Source organism: Ranitomeya variabilis, chromosome 6, assembly GCF_051348905.1.
Source record: "Ranitomeya variabilis isolate aRanVar5 chromosome 6, aRanVar5.hap1, whole genome shotgun sequence".
Taxonomy (NCBI): domain Eukaryota; kingdom Metazoa; phylum Chordata; class Amphibia; order Anura; family Dendrobatidae; genus Ranitomeya; species Ranitomeya variabilis.
The window spans coordinates 271,136,111-271,157,320 of NC_135237.1; the positions used below are offsets into that span (position 1 = coordinate 271,136,111).

The window sequence follows — 21,210 nt, forward strand, 5'->3', positions numbered from 1 at the left end:
TCCCTATGAGGAGGCAGTGCACTGGACTCAGACTCACTAAAGACATCCTGATAATCAGACAAATACTCCGGAACTTCCGAAGGCGTAGAAGAAGCAATAGACACAGGCAGGGAATCCCCATGAATACCACGACAGCCCCAACTTGAGACTGACATAGCCTTCCAGTCCAGGACTGGATTATGGGTCTGTAACCATGGCAGCCCTAAAACAACCAAATCATGCATTTTATGTAAAACCAGGAAACGTATCACCTCGCGGTGTTCAGGAGTCATGCACATGGTAACCTGTGTCCAATACTGCGGTTTATTTGCTGCCAATGGTGTAGCATCAATACCCCTAAGAGGAATAGGATTTTCTAATGGTTCAAGAGTAAAACCACAGCGCTTAGCAAATGAGAGATCCATGAGACTCAGGGCAGCACCTGAATCTACAAACGCCATGACAGGATAAGATGACAGTGAGCAAATCAAAGTTACAGACAGAATAAATTTAGGTTGCAAATTACCAACGGTGACAGGACTAACAACCTTAGCTATACGTTTAGAGCATGCTGAGATAACATGTGTAGAATCACCACAGTAGTAGCACAAGCCATTCCGGCGTCTATGAATTTTCCGCTCATTTCTAGTCAGGATTCTATCACATTGCATTAAATCAGGTGTCTGTTCAGACAACACCATGAGGGAATTTGCGGTTTTTCTATCACATTGCACCGAATTAGGTGTCTGTTCAGACAACACCATGAGGGAATTTGCGGTTTTGCGCTCCCGCAACCGCCGGTCAATTTGAATAGCCAGTGCCATAGTATCATTCAGACCTGTGGGAATGGGAAAACCCACCATAACATTCTTAATGGCTTCAGAAAGGCCATTTCTAAAATTAGCGGCCAGTGCACACTCGTTCCAATGTGTCAGCACGGACCATTTCCGAAATTTTTGGCAATACACTTCAGCCTCGTCCTGCCCCTGAGACATAGCCAGCAAGGCCTTTTCTGCCTGAATCTCAAGATTGGGTTCCTCATAAAGTAAACCGAGCGCCAGAAAAAACGCATCAAGATCAGCCAATGCCGGATCTCCTGGCGCCAGCGAAAAAGCCCAATCCTGAGGGTCGCCCCGTAAGAACGAAATAACAATTTTTACTTGCTGAGCAGAATCTCCAGATGAACAGGGTCTCAGGGACAAAAACAATTTACAATTATTCACGAAATTCCTAAACTTAAACCTGTCTCCGGAAAACAGTTCAGGAATCGGTAGTTTAGGTTCTGACCTAGGATTTCTGATAACATAGTCTTGTATGCCCTGCACACGAGTAGCCAGCTGGTCCACACTTGTAATCAAGGTCTGGACATTCATGTCTGCAGCAAGCATAGCCACTCTGAGGTAAAGGGGAAGAAGAAAAAAAAAACTCAGAATCTTCTTTCTTATAATCCCTCTTCTGCAATGCATTAAACATTTAATACTGGCCTGGCAAACTGTTATGACCCCAATGGCGAGGGTCTCAGAGGAACGTGGAAGTCTGCAGAATACAAAAATCCAGCTCATAGGGCAGTGGTAACTGGGTTGACCATATATCTACTCCTAACGCCAACACTAGAAGTAGCCGGGGATCATTCCTACGTTGATTCTAGATGACACGCGCCAGCCGGAGAATCTAGCTACCCCTAGTAGAGGAAAACAAAAGACCTTTCTTGCCTCCAGAGAAGGGGACCCCAAAGCTGGATAGAAGCCCCCCACAAATAATGACGGTGAGGTAAGAGGAAATGACAAACACAGAAATGAACCAGGTTTAGCACAGAGAGGCCCGCTTACTGATAGCAGAATAAAGAAAGGTAACTTATATGGTCAACAAAAACCCTATCAAAATCCACACTGGAAATTCAAGAACCCCCGAACCGTCTAACGGTCCGGGGGGAGAACACCAGCCCCCTAGAGCTTCCAGCAAAGGTCAGGATACAGATTTGGAACAAGGTGGACAAAAATACAAAACCAAAACAAATAGCAAAAAGCAAAAGGCAGACTTAGCTGATATAACTGGAACCAGGATCAGTAGACAAGAGCACAGCAGACTAGCTCTGATAACTACGTTGCCAGGCATTGAACTGAAGGTCCAGGGAGCTAATATAGCAACACCCCTAACTAACGACCCAGGTGCGGATAAAAGGGATGACAGAAAAACCAGAGTCAAAAAACTAGTAACCACTAGAGGGAGCAAAAAGCAAATTCACAACACCAAACACACCTCCAGGCTGTGTAAGGGCTATTTGACCAAGAAGGAGAGTGATGGGGTGCTACGCCAGATGACCTGGCCTCCACAGTCACTAGACCTGAACCCAATCGAGATGTTTTGGGGTGAGCTGGACCGCAGAGTGAAGGCAAAAGGGCCAACAAGTGCTAAGCATCTCTGGGAACTCCTTCAACTTATACATCTGACATGTTACTGTGGTAATCATGCTTACTCAACATAAAGCACCACTCAAGTGTTTTGTCTTCCTGCACTGGAGTGGTACTCACCCTCCAGTGTTTTTCTTCACTGCTTTGGTCCCACGGCGCCATCTTGTGAGCGCAGCTTCTGATCGTCACAAGCTCTCAGTGCAAGTCTATGAGAGCCAGAGTGAGAGCAGAACAAGGCTCTCATAGACTTGTATTGAAAAGTGACCTCCGCGCAACTCCATGAAACACTGTTGCAGAGGGCAGGTCACTTTTTGCCGGAGACACGCCGGAAAACGATGAAGGCGACGGCAGGTGAGTATGAGACGGGGCTGGAGTGGTGCTTAAATGAAAATGTCACCTCTCTAGAATCCAAAGAAGGTGCATCACTTCTAATAAGTACCATATTGTATCCCTATAACACAAACCATCTGTAAACAACCTCATAAAGTTAAGTACAGCTATTTAAAAATCTGCATAGTACGTAAGAGCTTAAAATCATTTGTCTGCTATGTAGACAAGCACAAGGGGCTAGTGACTTTTGTAATTTGCAGATGTGACTGGCCCAAGTTTTGGTGTAATGGTTTGCACATAGCCTTATTGTCATGGATAGGAAGGATATCACAGGTTATCACAATTACTAACTGAAATCGTCATATACCTTCGGGTAAAAATCCACATAGACCACGAAAAAAGGGGAACTAGAAAGACACTAATCAGGTTTTTTTCATAAGGCATTTTTTTCCTAAGACCTTGTAGCACATTTTCACTTATTGTATCTTCCAGGTGCAGCTCAAGGATCCTATAGAGATAGAACACAACAAAATGACACAACTGGTGGTAAAAGAAAAGATAATCCACAAATTAAGCTGTCAGGCCATGGAAGCCAGCATCAGCGGTATGGCCCACCGGAGAGGCTATCAAATCGTGACAAAAGTCCTGTGCGATATGGTAGCCGAAGCATGCCTGCATCTTTTAGCACCGAGATGAAAGGTATCAAGAATTTTTTTTTTGCTATCTGTTCAAAATAAAACAATAGCTTAAGGACGTCAAATGAAATAATTTTATATAAGGAACAGTTTTCATTTCATATTCAAATTGGAGGAGCACGACAATACTGTGTGTTATTGGCTAAGATTTTTCAGATAGACTTAGCGATGAAAATGGAAGGAACATGCTCATGTTAATGAGGAAATAGAATTTGTTTGAGAATATGTAGTATGACATTGGGTTAGTTTGCTAAAGCATGACTTTAATTTGGCCCAAAAGACATTTGTCTGAATGATATGGACAGCATTCACTGTGTTTTTTCAGAGCAGCTTCCGCATGTTGACAAGAATGTGCACTGAATGCTTTTAATTAAAGGGACTCTGTCATCCCCAAAATCATATATGAGGTAAGCCACCAGCATCATGGGCTTATCTACAGCATTCTGTAATGCTGTAGATAAGCCCCCGATGTATCCTGAAAGATAAGAAAAAGAGCTTATATTATACTCACCCAGCGGCGGTCCCTCTGCGGTCCGGGTCCGATGGGCTTCGTGGTCCGGATCCGGCGCCTCCTATCTTCTTACGATGACGTCCTCTTCTTGTCTTCACTCTGCAGCTCTGGCGCAGGCATACTTTGTCTGGCCTGTTGAGGGCAGAGCAAAGTACTGCAGTGCACAGGTGCCGGGAAAGGTCAGAGAGGCCCGGCGCCTGCGCACTGCAGTACTTTGCTATGCCCTCATCAGGGCAGACATAGTACGCCTGCACAGGAGCCGCAGCAAGAAGAGGACATCATCGAATCAAGATAGGAGGCCCCGGATCGGACCACGACGCCCATCGGACCCGGACCGCAGCGTGACCGCCCTTGGTTGAGTATAATCTAACCTCTTTTTCTCATCTTTCAGGGTACATCGGGGGCTTATCTACAGCATTACAGAATGCTGTAGGTAAGCCCCTGAATGACGGTGGGCTTACCTCATATACGATTTTGGGGGTGACAGGTTCCCTTTAATAGTTCAAGTGAAGCTGTCAGCTTTCATAAAGTAGTGACAGACACAGGGGGCATATTTATCATGATTAATGCGAAATTTTAGCTCCTGGGGCATGAATGGGAAGATAATAAGAAAAACGGACGTATTTGCCTGCTTTAACCCCTGTGGATACAGCTCAGGCAGCTCCAATGGTTTGCACTGGCACCAAAAGTGATTATGTAACGATTCTGTCCCAGGAGAGCTGAGGCATGTAACTGGATGCAGCAATCAGGTTACTGGAACGTCATATTATCTGAGAAACCTCACTCTAGTCACCAGACCGGTGCAGCCAATCACATGTTTTAGTGTTCCAGTGACATCATCTCTTCCCATTCTGCTTTACAACCCCACAGCAGGCTGTCCTTAATCCAGAGGGGTGATCGCTGGTGAGCATAGCAGATTTTATTATATTCACCCCATCTATGCACTCAGTAATCTTTTTATTAAGGTCAGGAAACCATTACTAAGTGACAAACTGCTGAACTCTGAATGTCTGTGACTGCTTTTTGGTTCCCCTTGAAGAGGGCAGCATAAAGAAGTAGACATTTTACCCTTCAATAATAAATAAGATTTTTATTGTTTCCCTTTCTTTGTAGCATCAAAAGCAAAAAGTGTGCAAAGTCCTTTGGAGCTCTCCATCAAATCCAAGACAGGGGACAATAGAAGGAACAGAGATGACATGCCTGCAAGCCGTAAAACTGGCAAAAATGAAAAAATAGATTTAAATGCAATTTCCAAACTGTTCGCATTGGAACCATCCAAAATCATAATGAAACTGGCTGCTCCAGGGAGTGGACTAAGGGAATTTCTTCAGGAAAATACAATAGATTTACAAATAACTGAACGTTTCCTGAATATTTTAAGTACAATTATCACAAGCACAACAAATCGACAAAATGTAATATATATCCTAGGTCAAGTCCAAGGTTCTGATTTCCTGAAGCAAGTTCTTCCTTTTCACATGTTGGAGAGCTATAAAGCTATCACACAGCAGAACAGAAAATTTTTATTTTTTGAACATATTATTACTTTGGCCACGGAACTGGCAAGTACCTTTCCATCCAGTTCTTTCATGCAAGTAACTATAATTAAGACCCATGTTGAAAATGCATTCCGCGACATGGAAGATACTGGGAATATTGTGCCTACAGAAAATAAGAAGAAATTGATGAATCTGGATAAGTTCCTTCAACATTTGCAAGAAAAAAAAGCAGAAGGAACTTTGAAATCAGACAATTACATTTACATTGTAGGAAACAAGGAAAGCATAGAAAATGACTTTAGACAACTATCAATTTATCCAACCTATGAAGACATTTGTTTGTCTCAAAAGCCTTCAATGAGACCAAACATCATTGATGGATCTTATCCTGATGCTAGGTCTTACCTAGATACACATTTCCGCCTAATGCGAGAAGATTTCATTTGTCCTCTAAGAGATGGCATTTCTAGACTTATTGCACTGAAGAAACAGGATCTCTATAAAACAAAAATGGATGATATTAGAATTTATTTTGATGCCATGATCTTATCTCCATTATGCACTCGTGCTGGAATAGTTCACGATGTTCATTTCAGTACCAAAAAGTTGAAACATGTTCACTGGGAAATCTCAAAGCGTCTTCTCTATGGATCTCTTGTTTGCCTTTCTAATGACAATTTCAAAAATATGCTCTTTGCCACTGTGGCAGACAGAAACGTTTCCGATCTCAAAAAGGGGGTAATAGCCCTGGTGTTTACAGAAGAAAGTCGGCAGCAGCTGACACAATATGCAGTAGATGTTAAATTTCTCATGGTTGAAGCCACAACCTACTTTGAAGCATATCGTCATGTGTTGGAAGGTTTGAAGGAAATGGTGGCGAGTGAAATTCCATTCCAGAATTACATTGTTTTCTGTGATGCAGCAATGTCCCCACCTTTATATGTCTCTCAGAAACCTGCCGGTTACACCTTGGAGAAGTTAATCAAATCTGACAACTCTAAAAAGAAAAAATATAAATCAGGAAGACATTTCCATCCATTACGTACTATTTTGTCACAGAAAAAGCAATTTAATGTCCTTGATTCCAGTGCTTGGCCGACCAAAGAGGAACTGCAGCTTGACCAATCTCAATTTAGGGCACTTAAAATGGCTCTAACAAGCGAGCTTTCTATCATTCAAGGACCTCCAGGAACAGGTAAAAAAAATAAACAAATATATATATATATATATATACATATATTATATAATTACCGTAATTAGAACTAGTAGATATCAGCCATTTAAATGTATTTGTTTAAAGGAAACCTGTCACATCCAGGAATACTTTTTACCTGAAGATATAGGGATAATCATAAGTAAATAGCATTGAAATCCAGAGAGGCCGTACTGGGTCCCTGGCCATGAAGGGAGGCCAACATGACAGGGTTAAGGAAGGAATATAGTGAGCTGGATGGGCATTGGGAAGCTCAGGGTTAACAGATTGAGCAGGGGTGGAGTTGGGGTCAGGACATGGGGAGAAGGGGTTAGAGGTGAGGAGAAGGGGGAGTAATATAAAAGGGTCAGTCATCTTCTTTGGGGCTGCCATTTTTGGTACACCTTACCACTGTTAAGAAGCTTTATAGGGTACCTGTAGGATGGAGGTTGTGGCACTGCTTCAGCAATTGCGGAATGCTACAGTGCACATGGCACGGACAGTCATCTGTGCTTGGCTTGCTGCAGGGGGCTGTGACAGGAGTTTCCCAGACTCCGTATGAAGGACTCCGGCCATGGAGAACCAGGCCTCTGGTGCGTCTCAGTCTAGAGGTCACCCCGAGGTCCGGTGCCGTGTCAGGAGCCCCTATGGGGACCCTCCGGTCAGGGGCACAGGACGGCGGCACGGCGTTCAAGGTCCGGAAGGAATCCTACCGTCCAGCTGGGCTTGCATCAGGGAGAGGAAGAGTCGGCCTTACTTGATTCCACGTCTGCGTGAGAGGTGCTGGGAGCAGGAGCAGCAGATGTCCTGACCGGAACAGGACTCACTCTGCAAAGACATTCGGAGAAGACGGAGGGCCTTACCAGCCGGCCCCTCAGCATGGAGATCCTCATGAGCGGCAGCCGGTCGGCTCTGCCCACATTGCGACATCGTCGACCGCGCAGGATGATGACAGTCAGCGCCAGGCTGGGTTGGGAGATGCAACGGGGCCTGGGATAATGTGAACACACGGTCAGCAGGCAGCTTGCTCAGACGGCAGAGCGGGGAACACTGCAGTAGGCACAGGGGGGGTCCCAATACTGGCAGCAGGATGCTGGCCCTGCATACATCGTCACATCTGCAGCCGTGCAGAGGGCCTCTGCACAGACAGCTGGCACGGCATACCATCACAGTCAGCTGTCTGTGAGGCAGAGAGACCCAGGAGCTGCAGAACCAGCATTGGCCCAGCATTGGATTGGGCTCTAGACAGCATCAGCAAGATTCCGGATTTCCAGCTGCTGGGATCACAGCACCCAGGCAGCTAGGTGAGACAGCTCATTCAATTCCTGTCAACCCTTTGTTAGCTTCCCCTGAAATTAGGAGTCAGGATGTGTTTTCTGGGGGGGTTAGAGGGGGAATGGGGCTAGTCTTACACAGTTTGAGAGAATTAGCTATGTTATGTTGGTCTAGGGGCTCTCAGGGAGGGGTATGGACGTCCATCGCATGACTGGGGAATTTGGGGACAATTTTAGGGCTAGGTGGGTCTCATGTGGAAAATAGAGGGTTTGGGACCTCCGGTATGGGGGTGGGCGTTTCAGCATTCATTAAGGCAGGTGGCGGGACATCTGGTGTCAGTATGGTGGCCGAGGGAGCATTGGGTTCAGGACAATCTACGAAGATGGTGGGGAAGAAGAAAAGGATGATTTGGTATGCTTGGCTGATGCAGCAAAGGGAGAGGTATATGTTTGTTTTGAGGATCCGTTGGGGGTGCATCTGAAGCAAGAATTGAGGGAAAAGATTTGGAGGCATAATATGTGAAAATATTTTCTTTGCTTCCATTGGAGCTGTTTAATTTGGATACGGTGAGGAAACATGAATCTAAGAAGGAGGATGAGGAAAAGAGGAGGTATCGTTTAATTCCCAGAAGATTCTTGGTTGCTGGCATTTTCTATTTTAGCTAGCATGATAGGTGAGAAGGCCCCAGAGAATTGTTCAGGCCTGTTTTGTTATATGGATGCTATTGAGGAGGCTTATAGGGTTTATGGCAGTCAGGGATGTTTGAGGTACGATTAGCAATTTCGTCTGCAGTGCAGTCCAGTATCCTCTGGGACCATAAAGACATAGCTTTATGGATGAGGGTGATGGCCCCTACCAGGTTAGGGCAATGGAGTCAGTCATTTCCAGGGGGCACCAGAGGTTCGGGACAGTCAGCTCACTCGGTGGCAATACAGAGAGGGCTGTGTTTCTCTGTGGGCTGACAGAGGGGAGGTAATAACACTGAAAAAAGGGGAGACGCCGGTGTGTCTGGACGAGATGGAGTACTTTCTAAATAAATATCCCGATACGGCAGCTGACAGTTTGTTAAGGGATAATTTTAGGGATGGTTTCAGAATCCCTTTTGCTGATACTAAAGTTTGTTTGTCGACTAAGAATATAAAATCTGCATTGCAATTTCCTGATGTGGTTTCTGATAAATTAGAAAAACAGCTGGTTTTGGGAAGGATGCCAGGACCTTTTGTTGTGGCTACACTTGGTAATTTGAGGGTTTCACCTCTTGGTGTGGCGCTAAACTACCTTCCTGCAGTCCGTTTCAAAACTAAAAGCCCATACCGGGTTTTCCTGAACAATTTCCTTGGTCAAATAACTTGACCAGGTTCAAGTTTACTTTTATTCTGTCTTGTGACTCACAGGCATCCTGCTGTGACCACAAGGCACTCCAGCAGATCTAAAAGGCTTCTGAGCGCATCCTGTGCGACGCGTAGTGACCCTCGAAAATCATACCAGTCACTGCCTCACATACCCCTCCCTCTGTTCAAACTTGTGGGGTTGATCATTTGTCACCATACAGGGGGCCCTTGATAGGGCATCCGCATTTCCCTGTGACTCCCCCCCCCCCCCCCATGTTCCACTAAGAAACTAAAGTTTTGCCGGGACAGGAACCATCTGGTGACCCAAGTATTCCTCTCTTTTGTGTTTCTCATCCCGACGACGCCAAAGTAAATAGTAGCGTAGGGACTCCAGGGCCCATTTAATCAGTAAGCACTCCTCCACTACACTCTAATTTTTCTCCACCGGGGTCAGTTTCCTGCTTAGATAGCTGACTGGATGCTCATCTCCGTTCACCTCTTGCGACAGCACCGCTCCTAGGCCTGCCTCTTGAGTCATCGGTTTGCATGAGAAGTTTCTTTGAAGTTGGGACTGATGAGGGCTGGCTGTCCACACAACGCCGACTTCAGGGACTGGAATGCTTCCTCTGCTTGAGAATTTCGAAGGACCATAATTGACTTCTTACCTTTTAACAGTTCAGTTAGGGGGTGCTGATTTCCCCGCAAAATTGAGTATAAACCGACAATAGTACCCACCCAGTAATGCCAAGAAAAGCCCTCTCCTGTTTGGTACTCAACTGCTTGGGCCAGTTTTGGATGGCCTCGATCTTGTTTTCTTGGGGTTTGATAACCACGCTGCTTATCACGTATCGTAAGTACCAGGCTTCCGTGAGCCCTATTGCGCATTTCTTTGGGTTTGCTGTTAACCCCGCACTTCTGAGAGACTCCAGCACTGTTTGTACCTGGGACAGGTGGGTATCCCAGTTGGTACTAAAAATGACTGTCATCCAAATACGCCGACGTTTATTTCCGATGAGGCTCTAACACTATGTCCATCAGTCTCTGGAAGGCGGCCGGAGTCCCATGTGACCCAAAAGGCAAGATGACATAGTGATAGAGACCCTCTGGTGTTATAAATACGGTCTTCTCTTTCGCCGATTCTGTTAGTGGAACCTTCCAGTACCCTTTGGTGAGATCGATTGTGTTGAAGTACTTTCCCCAGTTTTTCAATTAGCTCGTCCACCCGGGGCATTGGTTAGAGGTCAAATTTTGACACCTCATTTAACTTCTTGAAGTCATTACAGAAGCGTAATGACCCGTCTGGTTTAGGTATTAGCACAATGGGGCTAGCCCACTCACTTCAGGACTCCTCGATGACTCCCATTCGAAGCATTTGCTTCACTTCAGCCGCTATGGCTTATCTCCGGGCTTCTGGTACCAGTATGGTTTCATCCGTACCTTTACCTGAGGCTCGGTGACAATGTGATGTTGGATCGCTGAGGTCTGCCATGGCAGCTCTGAGAATATGTCCGTATTCCGCTGCACCAAAGCTCAAGCCTTCCGTCGCTGCTGTTTTGTGAGGGCGTCATTTACTTTTACCTCACACCCATACCCTGTTGGTATGCCTGGAGTCGCCTCCATGACCAAGCACTCCCGGTCCTTCCCCACTTTAAGCAGGTTAGCATAATACAGTTTCTCGGGCTTCCTTTTACCGGGTTGGGGCACCCTATAATTCACTTTGCCCACCTTCCCTCGTATCTCAAATGGCCCCTGCCACTTGGCCAATGCTTACTCTCTTGGGTGGGCACGAGTACCAACATGCTGTCCCCTTCTTTAAAGGTCCTGACCGTGGCCCTTTTATTATACGTGTGGCTCTGAGTGGCCTGGGCATCCAACAGATGCTCCTTTACTATGGGCCGTACGGCCGCAATCTGATCCTACATACTTGCCACATGCTCGATGACACTCTTATGTGGAGTGGGCTTCTGTTCCCATGTCTCCTTGGCTACATCCAGAAGTCCCCTTGGGTGCCTGCAATAGGTCAAATGGGGAGAACCCAGTAGATGCCTGTGGTACCTGGAGGATGGCAAACATTAGATAGGGCAGTAACATGTCCCAATCCCTCCCATTTTTGGCGACCACCTTTTTTGAGCATGGCTTCGAAGGTATTATTAAACCGCTCCACCAACCCGTCGGTATGTGAATTCTACATAGACTTATGTAGCTGTTTAATCCGGAGCAGCTTACATAGCTCCCTGGTCACCTTGGACATAATAGGAGTTCCCTGATTTGTAAGGATCTCCTTGGGTAGCCCAAGGCGACAAAACATGGCAAATAGTTCACTGGCTATTAGTGGGATCCTGGAGCTGGGCGGTCCTGAACTTACCAGGGAACACTTCCAGCTCGGAGATCTGTGGGGTCTCAAGACTTCTCCAGCCAATACCTATAAGGGAAACCTATCGGATTTACACTCTGTCCCTAGGTTGGCAACCCCTACGGCAGGTATCCCTGACTCGGGATCTTCGGGTTCTGCACCCAGAATACCATTTACCCTGGGAGGGTTAACCCTGGTCTTCCACAGGGACCAGGACAGGGGTAAGTCTCTTCCCAATACAGTCCCATATGGAAGAGTCTTTACCACTCCTACCACATTTTTTATCTCTCCACAAGGGGTGGAAAATGTAACCTCCATGGTCGGGTACTCTCGGAGCTCCCCATGTATGCACACCACCCCCACCTTCCATCCATTGGGATTGTCCCCAGCAACCAGGGACCCATGTACCAGAGTCACCAAGATCCCCAAGTCCAAGAGTGCATCCGTTTGGTAACCATTATTGAGTACCTTGCACAGCTGGGGTTTGGAACTAGCAGGGCCTGTAGTGGCAGTGCAGACGGGCTGTGCATACGTAGACATACAGCAAGCATACCCACAGTCCAAGAGTTCTGCTGTTAGGGAGCAGTTGGCAACCACATGTCCAGGTCCTTGGCATCGCCAACGCTTAACAACTGCAACATAAGGGGACCTTGGGGCCAATTTAGGGGACAGGGGTCTGTTGTCACTCTCCTCCCGACCTGTATTGGCCCCAGTGGAGGGTCGTGTACTTTTCCCAGGCTCCAGAGCTGGCGGGGCCTTGCGTGACAGCCGAAGTGGAGCAGTGTCTCATATAAAGTCCTGAGTGGCTGTATACCGCTCAGTCAGTCCTACCACCTGATCCAAAGTGCCCGGGTCCCCTTGCCCCACCCAACCCTATATGGCTGCTGGCAGAGACCTCATCAGCCGGTCGATCACCACCCTCTCTGCCATCTGGAATAGGGTTAAGGTCTCAGGCTGAAGCCATTTTTTAACCAGTTGCAGCAAGTTATATGCCTGAGATGGGGCAGGGCAAGACTCGGAAAAGGACCACTGGAACACAAGTTGGGCCCGCACTTATGCATTCACCCCCAATCTGGTAAGGATCTCACCTTTCAGCTTCCCATAGTCCAGGGCATCATCCCGACTGAGGTCCAGGTAGGTCTTCTGGGCATCTCCTGTCAGGAATGGGACCACCACTTCATCCCACTGGGTCACCGGCTCTACAGTGCGTTTGAAGATGGTGAGGAGGACCTTCATGTCGTCCTCAGGCGCCATCTTCAGTGGTGACCGGACTTTGTACCTGGTCTTCGAGCAGAACGTGGTCGCTGGGGTGGGTGCCTTTCGTAGAGACGCGATCTGCTATATCAACAGATTATTTGTTTGCTGCCCTTGCTCTTGATATCGCTGCTGGAACCAACTCCTTAAGTATTTCCTCCATCTTTCCAGCAGGTTTGAACTAACATTGCAGGCTTAATTAATGACATGCAGCAAGCTTTGGGGTATGCCTTAGTTCACACTGCGTGCATTCTCCATCCATATGTAGTGCAGCGTGTTTGGGTCACTGTGACCACAGGAAAAGTTCACAACAAAATGCGTTTAATTGTCCAAAAACTCACGCAGTGTACAGCACAAGGTATCCTCCGAATTGCAGCCAGGAAACAAGACAGTTCATAAATGTCCGGTTGCTGAGGGCAACTGCACCACCGTATCCAGCTGCAGGGTGCCAGAAGTTTGCGCTGCTTGGCTTTGTGTTTTCTCACTCAGATAGAGCCTTTTGCAGAGCCGACTGCTCCACAGGTTGCAAACTCCAAACTGACACACCCAAACCTTTCCTGCAGGGTTTTTTTACCTCTTCCCCGACTCTGTGGCCATAGGCTCCGGCCTGGAGGAGACGGACCAGCTCCACTACCTTCCTGCAGTCCGTTTCAAAAATAAAAGTCCATACCGGGTTTTCCTGACTGTTATTCTGCCTTGTGACTCACAGGCATCCTGTTGTGACCACAAGGCACTTCAGCGGATCTAATACACTTCTGAGCGCATCCTGGGGGACATATAGCGACCCTCGCAAATCACACCATTTGCTGCCTCATACATGTTATTGCGTACAATGGAAAGCTTGGCCAAGAAATCTGGGTTTCCCTTAGCGGAAGAGGAGATGGTTGGGCCAGTGACCTCATTAAGTTTCTTGGGGACTGAGATTGAGATACCCTAGCGATGGAGTGTAGCTTGCCAGAAGAAAAAGTGGTTGACATGAGAGCTGAAGTGTTGAGAATTAGTGGATTAAGGAAGGTAAAATTGCGAGAATTGCAATCTCTACTGGGGAAATTAAATTTTGCGTGCAGAAATGTCAGAAGGGATGATCCTCGAAGCCACCAAATTATAAACTGCAGGTTTAATAAGCCCACCTTGGCCCCAGGTTGAGTCTTACCCCTAGCCGCTATGCCCCAGCTCAGAGGCACCTATCACCCAACTTAGCCAATGTACGAAACCATTAACCACGGGTCCGCTTTAATCCCTTCGCCGGCATTATTTAAACACCTGTCCACTTAAATCCACCTGGGGGGGTCCAGAACCTCTTGAGATCCCCTCCCCAACAATCTGCCATCAACCAACTCCACTAACTTTGAAACATCACATGTCCATACCTATAGCTTTCAAATGTATTCTGTCCGTCCTCCAAAATTCCCCTTCACCAGACTCCAGTTCCACGTGATGCACCACCACCGCACAGTTCCTTACCACAAAACGAGACATCACCCTATTCACTTTTATCTTTGCTTTATTCACCTCCTCAATAGACTGAGCTCCCCACCACACTTTCCTGGGAATGATATCTGACCAAATTGTCAGCACTCTAGGAAACATTGCTCAGAGCCTTAACAAATCAAACTTGATATCTTTTATCAGTTCCCTCCAAGGACTCTTTCCTAGGTCCCATCCAATACCTTCCAACCCTTTTTCCAACCTTTTAAGGATTGAAGGACCAAAAAAGACTTTGTTTCATCCTTAAGACCCCTTACCTTAAAACCAAAAGCTATACCTGCCATAAATTTATTCAATTTTGCCACCGAACAACCTGTTTCCCAACAATGCCCCACAGCAACAATAACATACTCTCTTCTTCCAATTCCACTCCAAGGGATGCCCTCCAATACTCCCAAATCATCCAAGACCGGTCGTAGTGTGCCCATGTTTTATCTGATAAAGACCTGGAAAACAAATCCCTTACTGCCTACAAGAAAGGCTCCACAACTCTGCTGGACACACCAGGCCTGTTGTCCCTGCTTGATGGCACCAGATCGCAAAATCGATCCCACTGTGAATGAGAGAGAGCATCAGCAATGGGATGTTGTTGTTTAAACTGTTTTGTAATAAATGTTAATAAAAGGCTGTTGTAGTCTATTAATCCAATTCAAGGGTGGCAAGATTATCTGGTCTTTTATTAAGAAAGGAATGAGGTGGGGAGTAGGATGAAAAGGGGTTAAAATTTTGACGCTAAAATTAATCGCGAATACCCCTTATGTCATGTGTAGCTGGCATATTGGAACAGTGTCACAGAGAGAAAATTAAGATTTATTCTTCCTGCAGCCACTCACTTGCATTCGTTAGGGAGGTGCAGTGATCAGTTAGGCTATGTGCACACAATGCAGATTTTTTTTCCGCACAGAAACGCTGCAGATCCGCAAAGCGATTTACAGTACAATGTAAATCAATGGGAGAAAAAATGCTGTGCTAATGGTGCGGAAAATTCCGCATGGAAAATGCAACGGATTGAAAGAAGGAGCATGCCACTACTTTTGTGCAGATCTACAGCGTTTCTGCACCCTTCCATTTTAGAAATCCGCAGGGGTAAAAAAAGGCATGATATCCGCTCAAAATCCGCAACAAAAACGCACAAAATCCGCAAGAAAAACGCATCAAATCTGCACCTGCATTTTCTGCCAGAAGATGCAGATTTTGTGCAGAAAATTCTGCACCCAAATCTGCAAAGTGTGCACATAGCCTTACAGCATCATGTTATCATTTCCCTTCTTTGACAGCCTGCTCGGCAAACTAGAAAAGCAGGCTGTCAACCAATGTGTTGGCGTGTTATTCTAGCCGCGCTCACTATGTAGAGAGTAATAACTGCATGTGATCCCTGCAGCTCCACAATAACTGGAAGTGAGTGGCTGTAGGAAGAATAATTCTTAATTTTCTCTCTGTTTCCACTTTTCCAATATACCGGCTACACAGGATTTCAATTCTAGTTACCTGCTACTTTCCCTATATGTGAAGAAAAATAGCATTTCTGGATGTGACAGGTTGCCTTTAAAGATGCTAAACATTTTCTTAAACATTAAGAAACAAATATACAAGGAAACTTTCAACAGTAAGTTACAGTGTATAATTTACTAAGATTTTTATTAGGCTACGTGCCCCCATTATTAGGTAGCACCTCCATCAGAAGTCTTGGCCTATTCGCTTCCTATTCAGTGCATGGCACAAGACATGGCAGTGTTTCTTGCATCAGCACATGACCGATGTACTAGTTGAAGGGGGCATCTGACTGCTTATTTCAATAGCTAAGCCAGAACCGCTTTTCTCACATCTATTGCAATATATTTATTGGAAAACCCTTTTAAGTGTAATGTTCTATCATTAGAACAATCAAACTCTAAATAATACCTCTTAAGAACGTTGGCAAACGATTGCTCTCTATTTATTGCAAGCTTTAGCTTGTCAATATTTTAAGAAAATCTGTAGGATACTTGTAGTTCATCAGCACAATTATAGCTATTGTTACCTAATGATATACTACAAATTGGAAAAAATATAATGCAACAACAAAATGGAAACAAATTGTAATGAATGCCATATGCAAATTTTACTGTCACGCCGGTGGCTCGCAAGGGTTGTAAGCATCGCCCGACTCACCGCATGCACCTCTTTGCTCATCCCAGTGTCTGAGCTGCTTTGTGCAACATTTCCAGTTCTGCTAGGTCTCTTACTGCTGGAGGCTATAATGAGATGCAGCTGAACATTGCAGGAACTTGTGGCCACTAGGTCATGGAGTGATTAGCTTCCCTGGCCTATCCCTTGCTAACCGGTGGTATATTAGGCAACTACTTCCTGCACAGCTTGCCTGAGCTTAAACCAACCTGGCTAGTTTAATCGTTCTGCCTGACCTCTCCACTCCTTACCTCGCCTTTGTATACTGAACCTGCCTGCCCCAATCTCAGACCACCTGACTACACTTTTGACTTTGCCCTCCTGTGCTCCACATTCCTGCCTTGACCCATGGGTCAGCTTCTGCAGCCCCGGAAACTGCCGTTGAGTGGCATCTGGTGACTACCTACAGCCCAAACCTATCCTCACCATAAGAGGCTTAAGTGAAAACCGGGTAGTCGCTTAGACACGCCCCTCCAGAGTAAGCCCAGCCAATGGCACACCCACTGTCGACACAGTCACAAACATCAAGCTAACCAACAATGCTTTACACTATTAACGGTATTATGAACAATTGCTAAATCTGTATGTACAATTGTTTACTATAATATATACTGTATGTATATTGTGACAAAGTCACTGGCAAAGTGCTGGATGATAGATACACTATGTGTTGACAGGGGTTAATTTACCTTTTTAAGTGCTGGGGATTTGTGGACAACCATAAAGCGAGTGGGAGGTTTCCACCTTATCCCATCCCATGGTGTGGTCTGGGGTTTAAATGGAGCGCCCGCCAGGGTCTAGGGGTTACTCGGTACCGGGTCCAGCGGTCGTCAAAGGAGTAGACACGGTGGTAGCGACCCGATCCATGGCCCTGTGCATCTAAATTAAAGGGAAAGTCTTTAAAGGGGTTGTCTTGAATAAAGAATGTTCATGATACCACCTTTGGTATTCGGTCAGGGATGACCAACGCTGCTTAAAGGGGTCCACTGGGGATGATGTTATTGCAGAAATGATGGGGTGGCTTCCCACAGGCAAGGGTGGTTTTAGGCAAAGTTTAAAATGGGGCCCCAAATGCTAACATATTGCACATCACACAGAAGCATTTCGGTTATATTTACATGCACTGAGTTCAGGCCGCTAAATGAGTGTGATCGACAATATTGAAATCATTCAACGCTTGTTTCCCGGCCTCTTTCCTCCATCTGAGAAATAATAATGGGGACAGAATGATCACTAATAGATCACCATACAGTATCGTGTTATCAGCAGCATATCTACAGTTTACACCGGCGAGGTGCTGCTGAGAACAATAATTTTTTGTTCCGGCATAAACAATCCAATCTCGATTTCTCCACTCGATGAATATGCAGCATTTTGCTTGTTTAGTATAATACACCCCATAGTCCTCCACATAGTATAATGTGCACCACAGTCCTCCATATTGTAAAATGCACACCCCATAGTCCTCCATATAATATAATATGCCCCATAGTCCTCCATATAGTATAATATACTCCTCAGTCCTCCATATAGTGTTATACACTTCCCACAGTCCTCCATATAGTGTAATACACTCCTCATAGTCCTCCATATATTAAAATACACTGCTCCAAGTAGTATAATACACTCCTCATAGTCCTCCATATAGTATAATGCACCGCTATAGTCATCTTTATAGTACAATACACTTCACATAGTATAATGCACCCCATAGTTCTTCATATAGTAATATGTATTCCCCGTAGTCCTCAATGCAGTGTAATGCAGCCCACATATAGTATAACGCAGCCACCCCATAGAGCATAATGCAGCCACCCCACAGAGTATAATGTAAGCCCCCTATATAATATAATGCAGCCCTCCTCATATAGTATAATGTAGCCCCCTCATAGAGTTTGATGCAATCACCCCTCATAGAATATAACTATAATACAGCCCCCCATAGAATATAATGTAGCCCCGAATAGAATATAATACAGCCCACCTCCCCATAGAATATAATGTAGCCTCATTAGAGTATGATGCAGCTCTCTCTCATAAAATCTAATACAGCCCCCCATAGAATATAATGTAGCCCACCCATAGAATATAATACAGCCCACCTCCCCATAGTATATAATGTAGCCCCCCATAGAATATAATGCAGCCTCCCATAGTATATAACACAGCCTCCCCCATAGAATATAATGTACCCCCCATATTATATAACACAACCACATAGTATATAACACAGCCTCCTCAATAGAATAGAATATATCCCCATATTATATAACACAGCCTCCCCCATAGAATATAATATACCCTCATAGTATATAACACAGCCCGCATAGTATATAACAGCCCGCATAGTATATAGCACAATCCACATAGTATATAGCACAGCCCGCATAGAATATAACACTGCACGCATAGTGTATAGCACAGCCCACATAGTATATAGCACAGCCCGCATAGTATATAGCACAGCCCATATCTCCCCCCCGAGAATGGCCCCACAGTCCAGTAGTCACTGTTATAGTAAAAAAAAACACAAATCTCACCTCTTCTCGTGCCCACCCTGCTCCTGTCTCAGCGGCTGCACTGCCTGGCACACAGTGAGTGCGCGATGACATCATCGCGCACCCGCAGTGTCAGAGGCAGTGGGGAATGATGGGAGAGGGAGCATCAGCTGATGCTCTCTCCTCCATCATTGCTTTGAACTGTACTGGCAGAAGCTGGTATAGTTCAATGCGGCGGTTGTGGAAGGGGAGTCGTCACTGGCAGCAGGCGAGCCCCCTGCCTCACAGAGGCCCCCTAGCGGCTGCGTGATGTGCCGCTAGCTGGGGGCCCCTGGGGGAGCGAGGGCCCTAGGCAGCTGCCTGGTCTGCCTGCCCATAGGTGAAGCTTAGTCCCCAGGGCTTCTTGTGTAGTAGGCAAAGATGGTAGATGGTGTGGTGCCAGAAAGAATTAGAGGACACAAGGTTGCAGTCTCTTTACCTTTTACTGGTAGTAAGCAGCCACAGTCCAGGGTACCGGTAACAGATGAAGGTAAGGTCCAGTCAACCTGGAAGTAATTTGGAGTCACCTTAGCAGGTGGGGTTGGAAGCCTTCGTTTCTGCATTGTAGTGTGCGTCCCTTGCTGCCTGAGGCTTTACAAAGTAATCTCTCTCTCTGTCCTATATGTAGGACAGTACCCGCATGGCAGGCAACTCGAGCCTTTTTACAGGTGTCTCTACTTGCGGCGACTCAGGGCTCTATATGTTGCTGTGCCTTTGGGTGTGGTTGTGGACAGGCGATCTGAAATCCCTTGCCCTCCGGTTTCTGCTGTGGGGCATACAGTCTCACACAGTCTCGGACTCCCGGTGTCCGGTTCCTGCACTTCAGCGGGGAGGGAGCCCAGTCACAGCTCCCCTCCAGTTCCTCACTTCTCCTGAGCTCCTTCCTCCTTCACACTCTCTACAGACTAATCTAACTCCTCCAAGCCAGAACATATATAGGGAAGTTCCCCTGAAACCGGGTCTAGACTGCAGCCTAGGGAGACGCTCTTCCTACTATGCCTATCTCACTTGCAGTGTGGACTATCAACCTGGTGAGGGCCACAGGCATGCCCTGTAAAAATAAATGGGGTACTGGTGTTGGGACTCTTGGAATCGGAGAGTTCAGTGACCCTGGTAAGGGCCACACTCCCCCACCAGATGATCCCCAAGAAACACGTGGGCATCCGCTGTATTCAATGGGATGCCAAGGACTATCCCATTGCCAGAGTGACTATAAGCAAGAACTGTGGGGCTGAGTCCCATGAGGTTGGAGTGGTTAAGGACCTGCTACAACTGGTGATAATAGGGAGGGACTTTAGCTTGTTCTGGAACTTATGGCGGAAGGCGGGGTTCCAAGTGACTCAGATAGGAGCCGATGCAACCGTGATGAATCCCCATCGCAGTCGGTGGTCCTGTGTGTCCCTGCTGGTGACGAGGACGAGACGGTGACCAGTGAGGCCAAGATTCCTGAACTGGGGGTTTCTTGGTGAAATTTTGGGACTGCTCAAATGCGGGATCTTACTCTAAAAGGGGCATTTGACAATGGGATGGTGATAAATGGCTCAAGAACTAAGGGCTGACACCAGGTTTCCACATTTCGCTTTAAATGAGGATCTGCTATATTGGGTCACTAAAAAAGAGAGGAAATGGTAGAGCAGTTGTTAGTACTGGATACTGGATCCCTATAGATGTAGGGTACTAGACCTGGTCCATTCTCATGTCTTGGGTGGGCTTTTGAGACTAGACAAAATTCAAGAATGGATCATTCAGAGATTCTAATGGCCTGGATGTCACGGAGATATTGTTAACTACTGCTGGTCCTGCCCTACCTGTCAGCTAACTGCTCCCGAATCCAACTTCCGAAGTCCCCTAGTGCCATTGCCCATTATAGAGGTCCCATTTGACTGGATTGCTATGGATCTTGTAGGGCCCCTAGTTAAGTCTGCCAGGGGGCACCAATACATCCTATTGGTTATGGACTATGCAACACATTATCCGTAGGCAGTACCACTGAGAAACTCGTGCCAATATATCCGGAGAGCTAGTCCATATTTTATCCCGGACAGGCCTGCCAAAGGAGATCCTGATGGACCAAGGAACTCCTTTTATGTCCTAAGTGATGAGGGCGTTATGTAAGGCTTTCCAGATTACACAACTGGAAGTCGGTGCACCATCCGCAGACGGATGGCATGGTGGAGAGGTTCAACAAG

At 46.3% G+C, this 21,210-nt stretch overlaps 1 protein-coding gene and 1 long non-coding RNA gene across 7 annotated transcripts in view; one reads left to right on the plus strand and one right to left on the minus strand.

Moving 5' to 3' along the window:
* Positions 1-21,210, plus strand: part of LOC143782308 (NFX1-type zinc finger-containing protein 1-like) — a 495,771-nt gene that overhangs the window by 100,807 nt on the left and 373,754 nt on the right. The window contains exons 6-7 of the mRNA XM_077269631.1: positions 3,213-3,419; positions 5,040-6,620. Coding sequence (XP_077125746.1) covers positions 3,213-3,419; positions 5,040-6,620 — 1,788 coding nt within the window. The remainder of the gene's footprint in view (positions 1-3,212; positions 3,420-5,039; positions 6,621-21,210) is intronic.
* Positions 5,359-21,210, minus strand: part of LOC143782309 (uncharacterized) — a 37,845-nt gene continuing 21,993 nt past the window's right edge. The window contains exons 3-6 of one of the 6 annotated variants that reach the window (XR_013216924.1): positions 17,174-17,363; positions 6,257-6,422; positions 5,831-5,922; positions 5,359-5,588 (exon numbers count right to left, since the gene is read on the minus strand). This is a non-coding gene — a long non-coding RNA (uncharacterized LOC143782309). The remainder of the gene's footprint in view (positions 5,589-5,830; positions 5,923-6,256; positions 6,423-17,173; positions 17,364-21,210) is intronic. The other 5 variants (XR_013216926.1, XR_013216928.1, XR_013216929.1 and 2 more) reach the window with 5 other exon arrangements.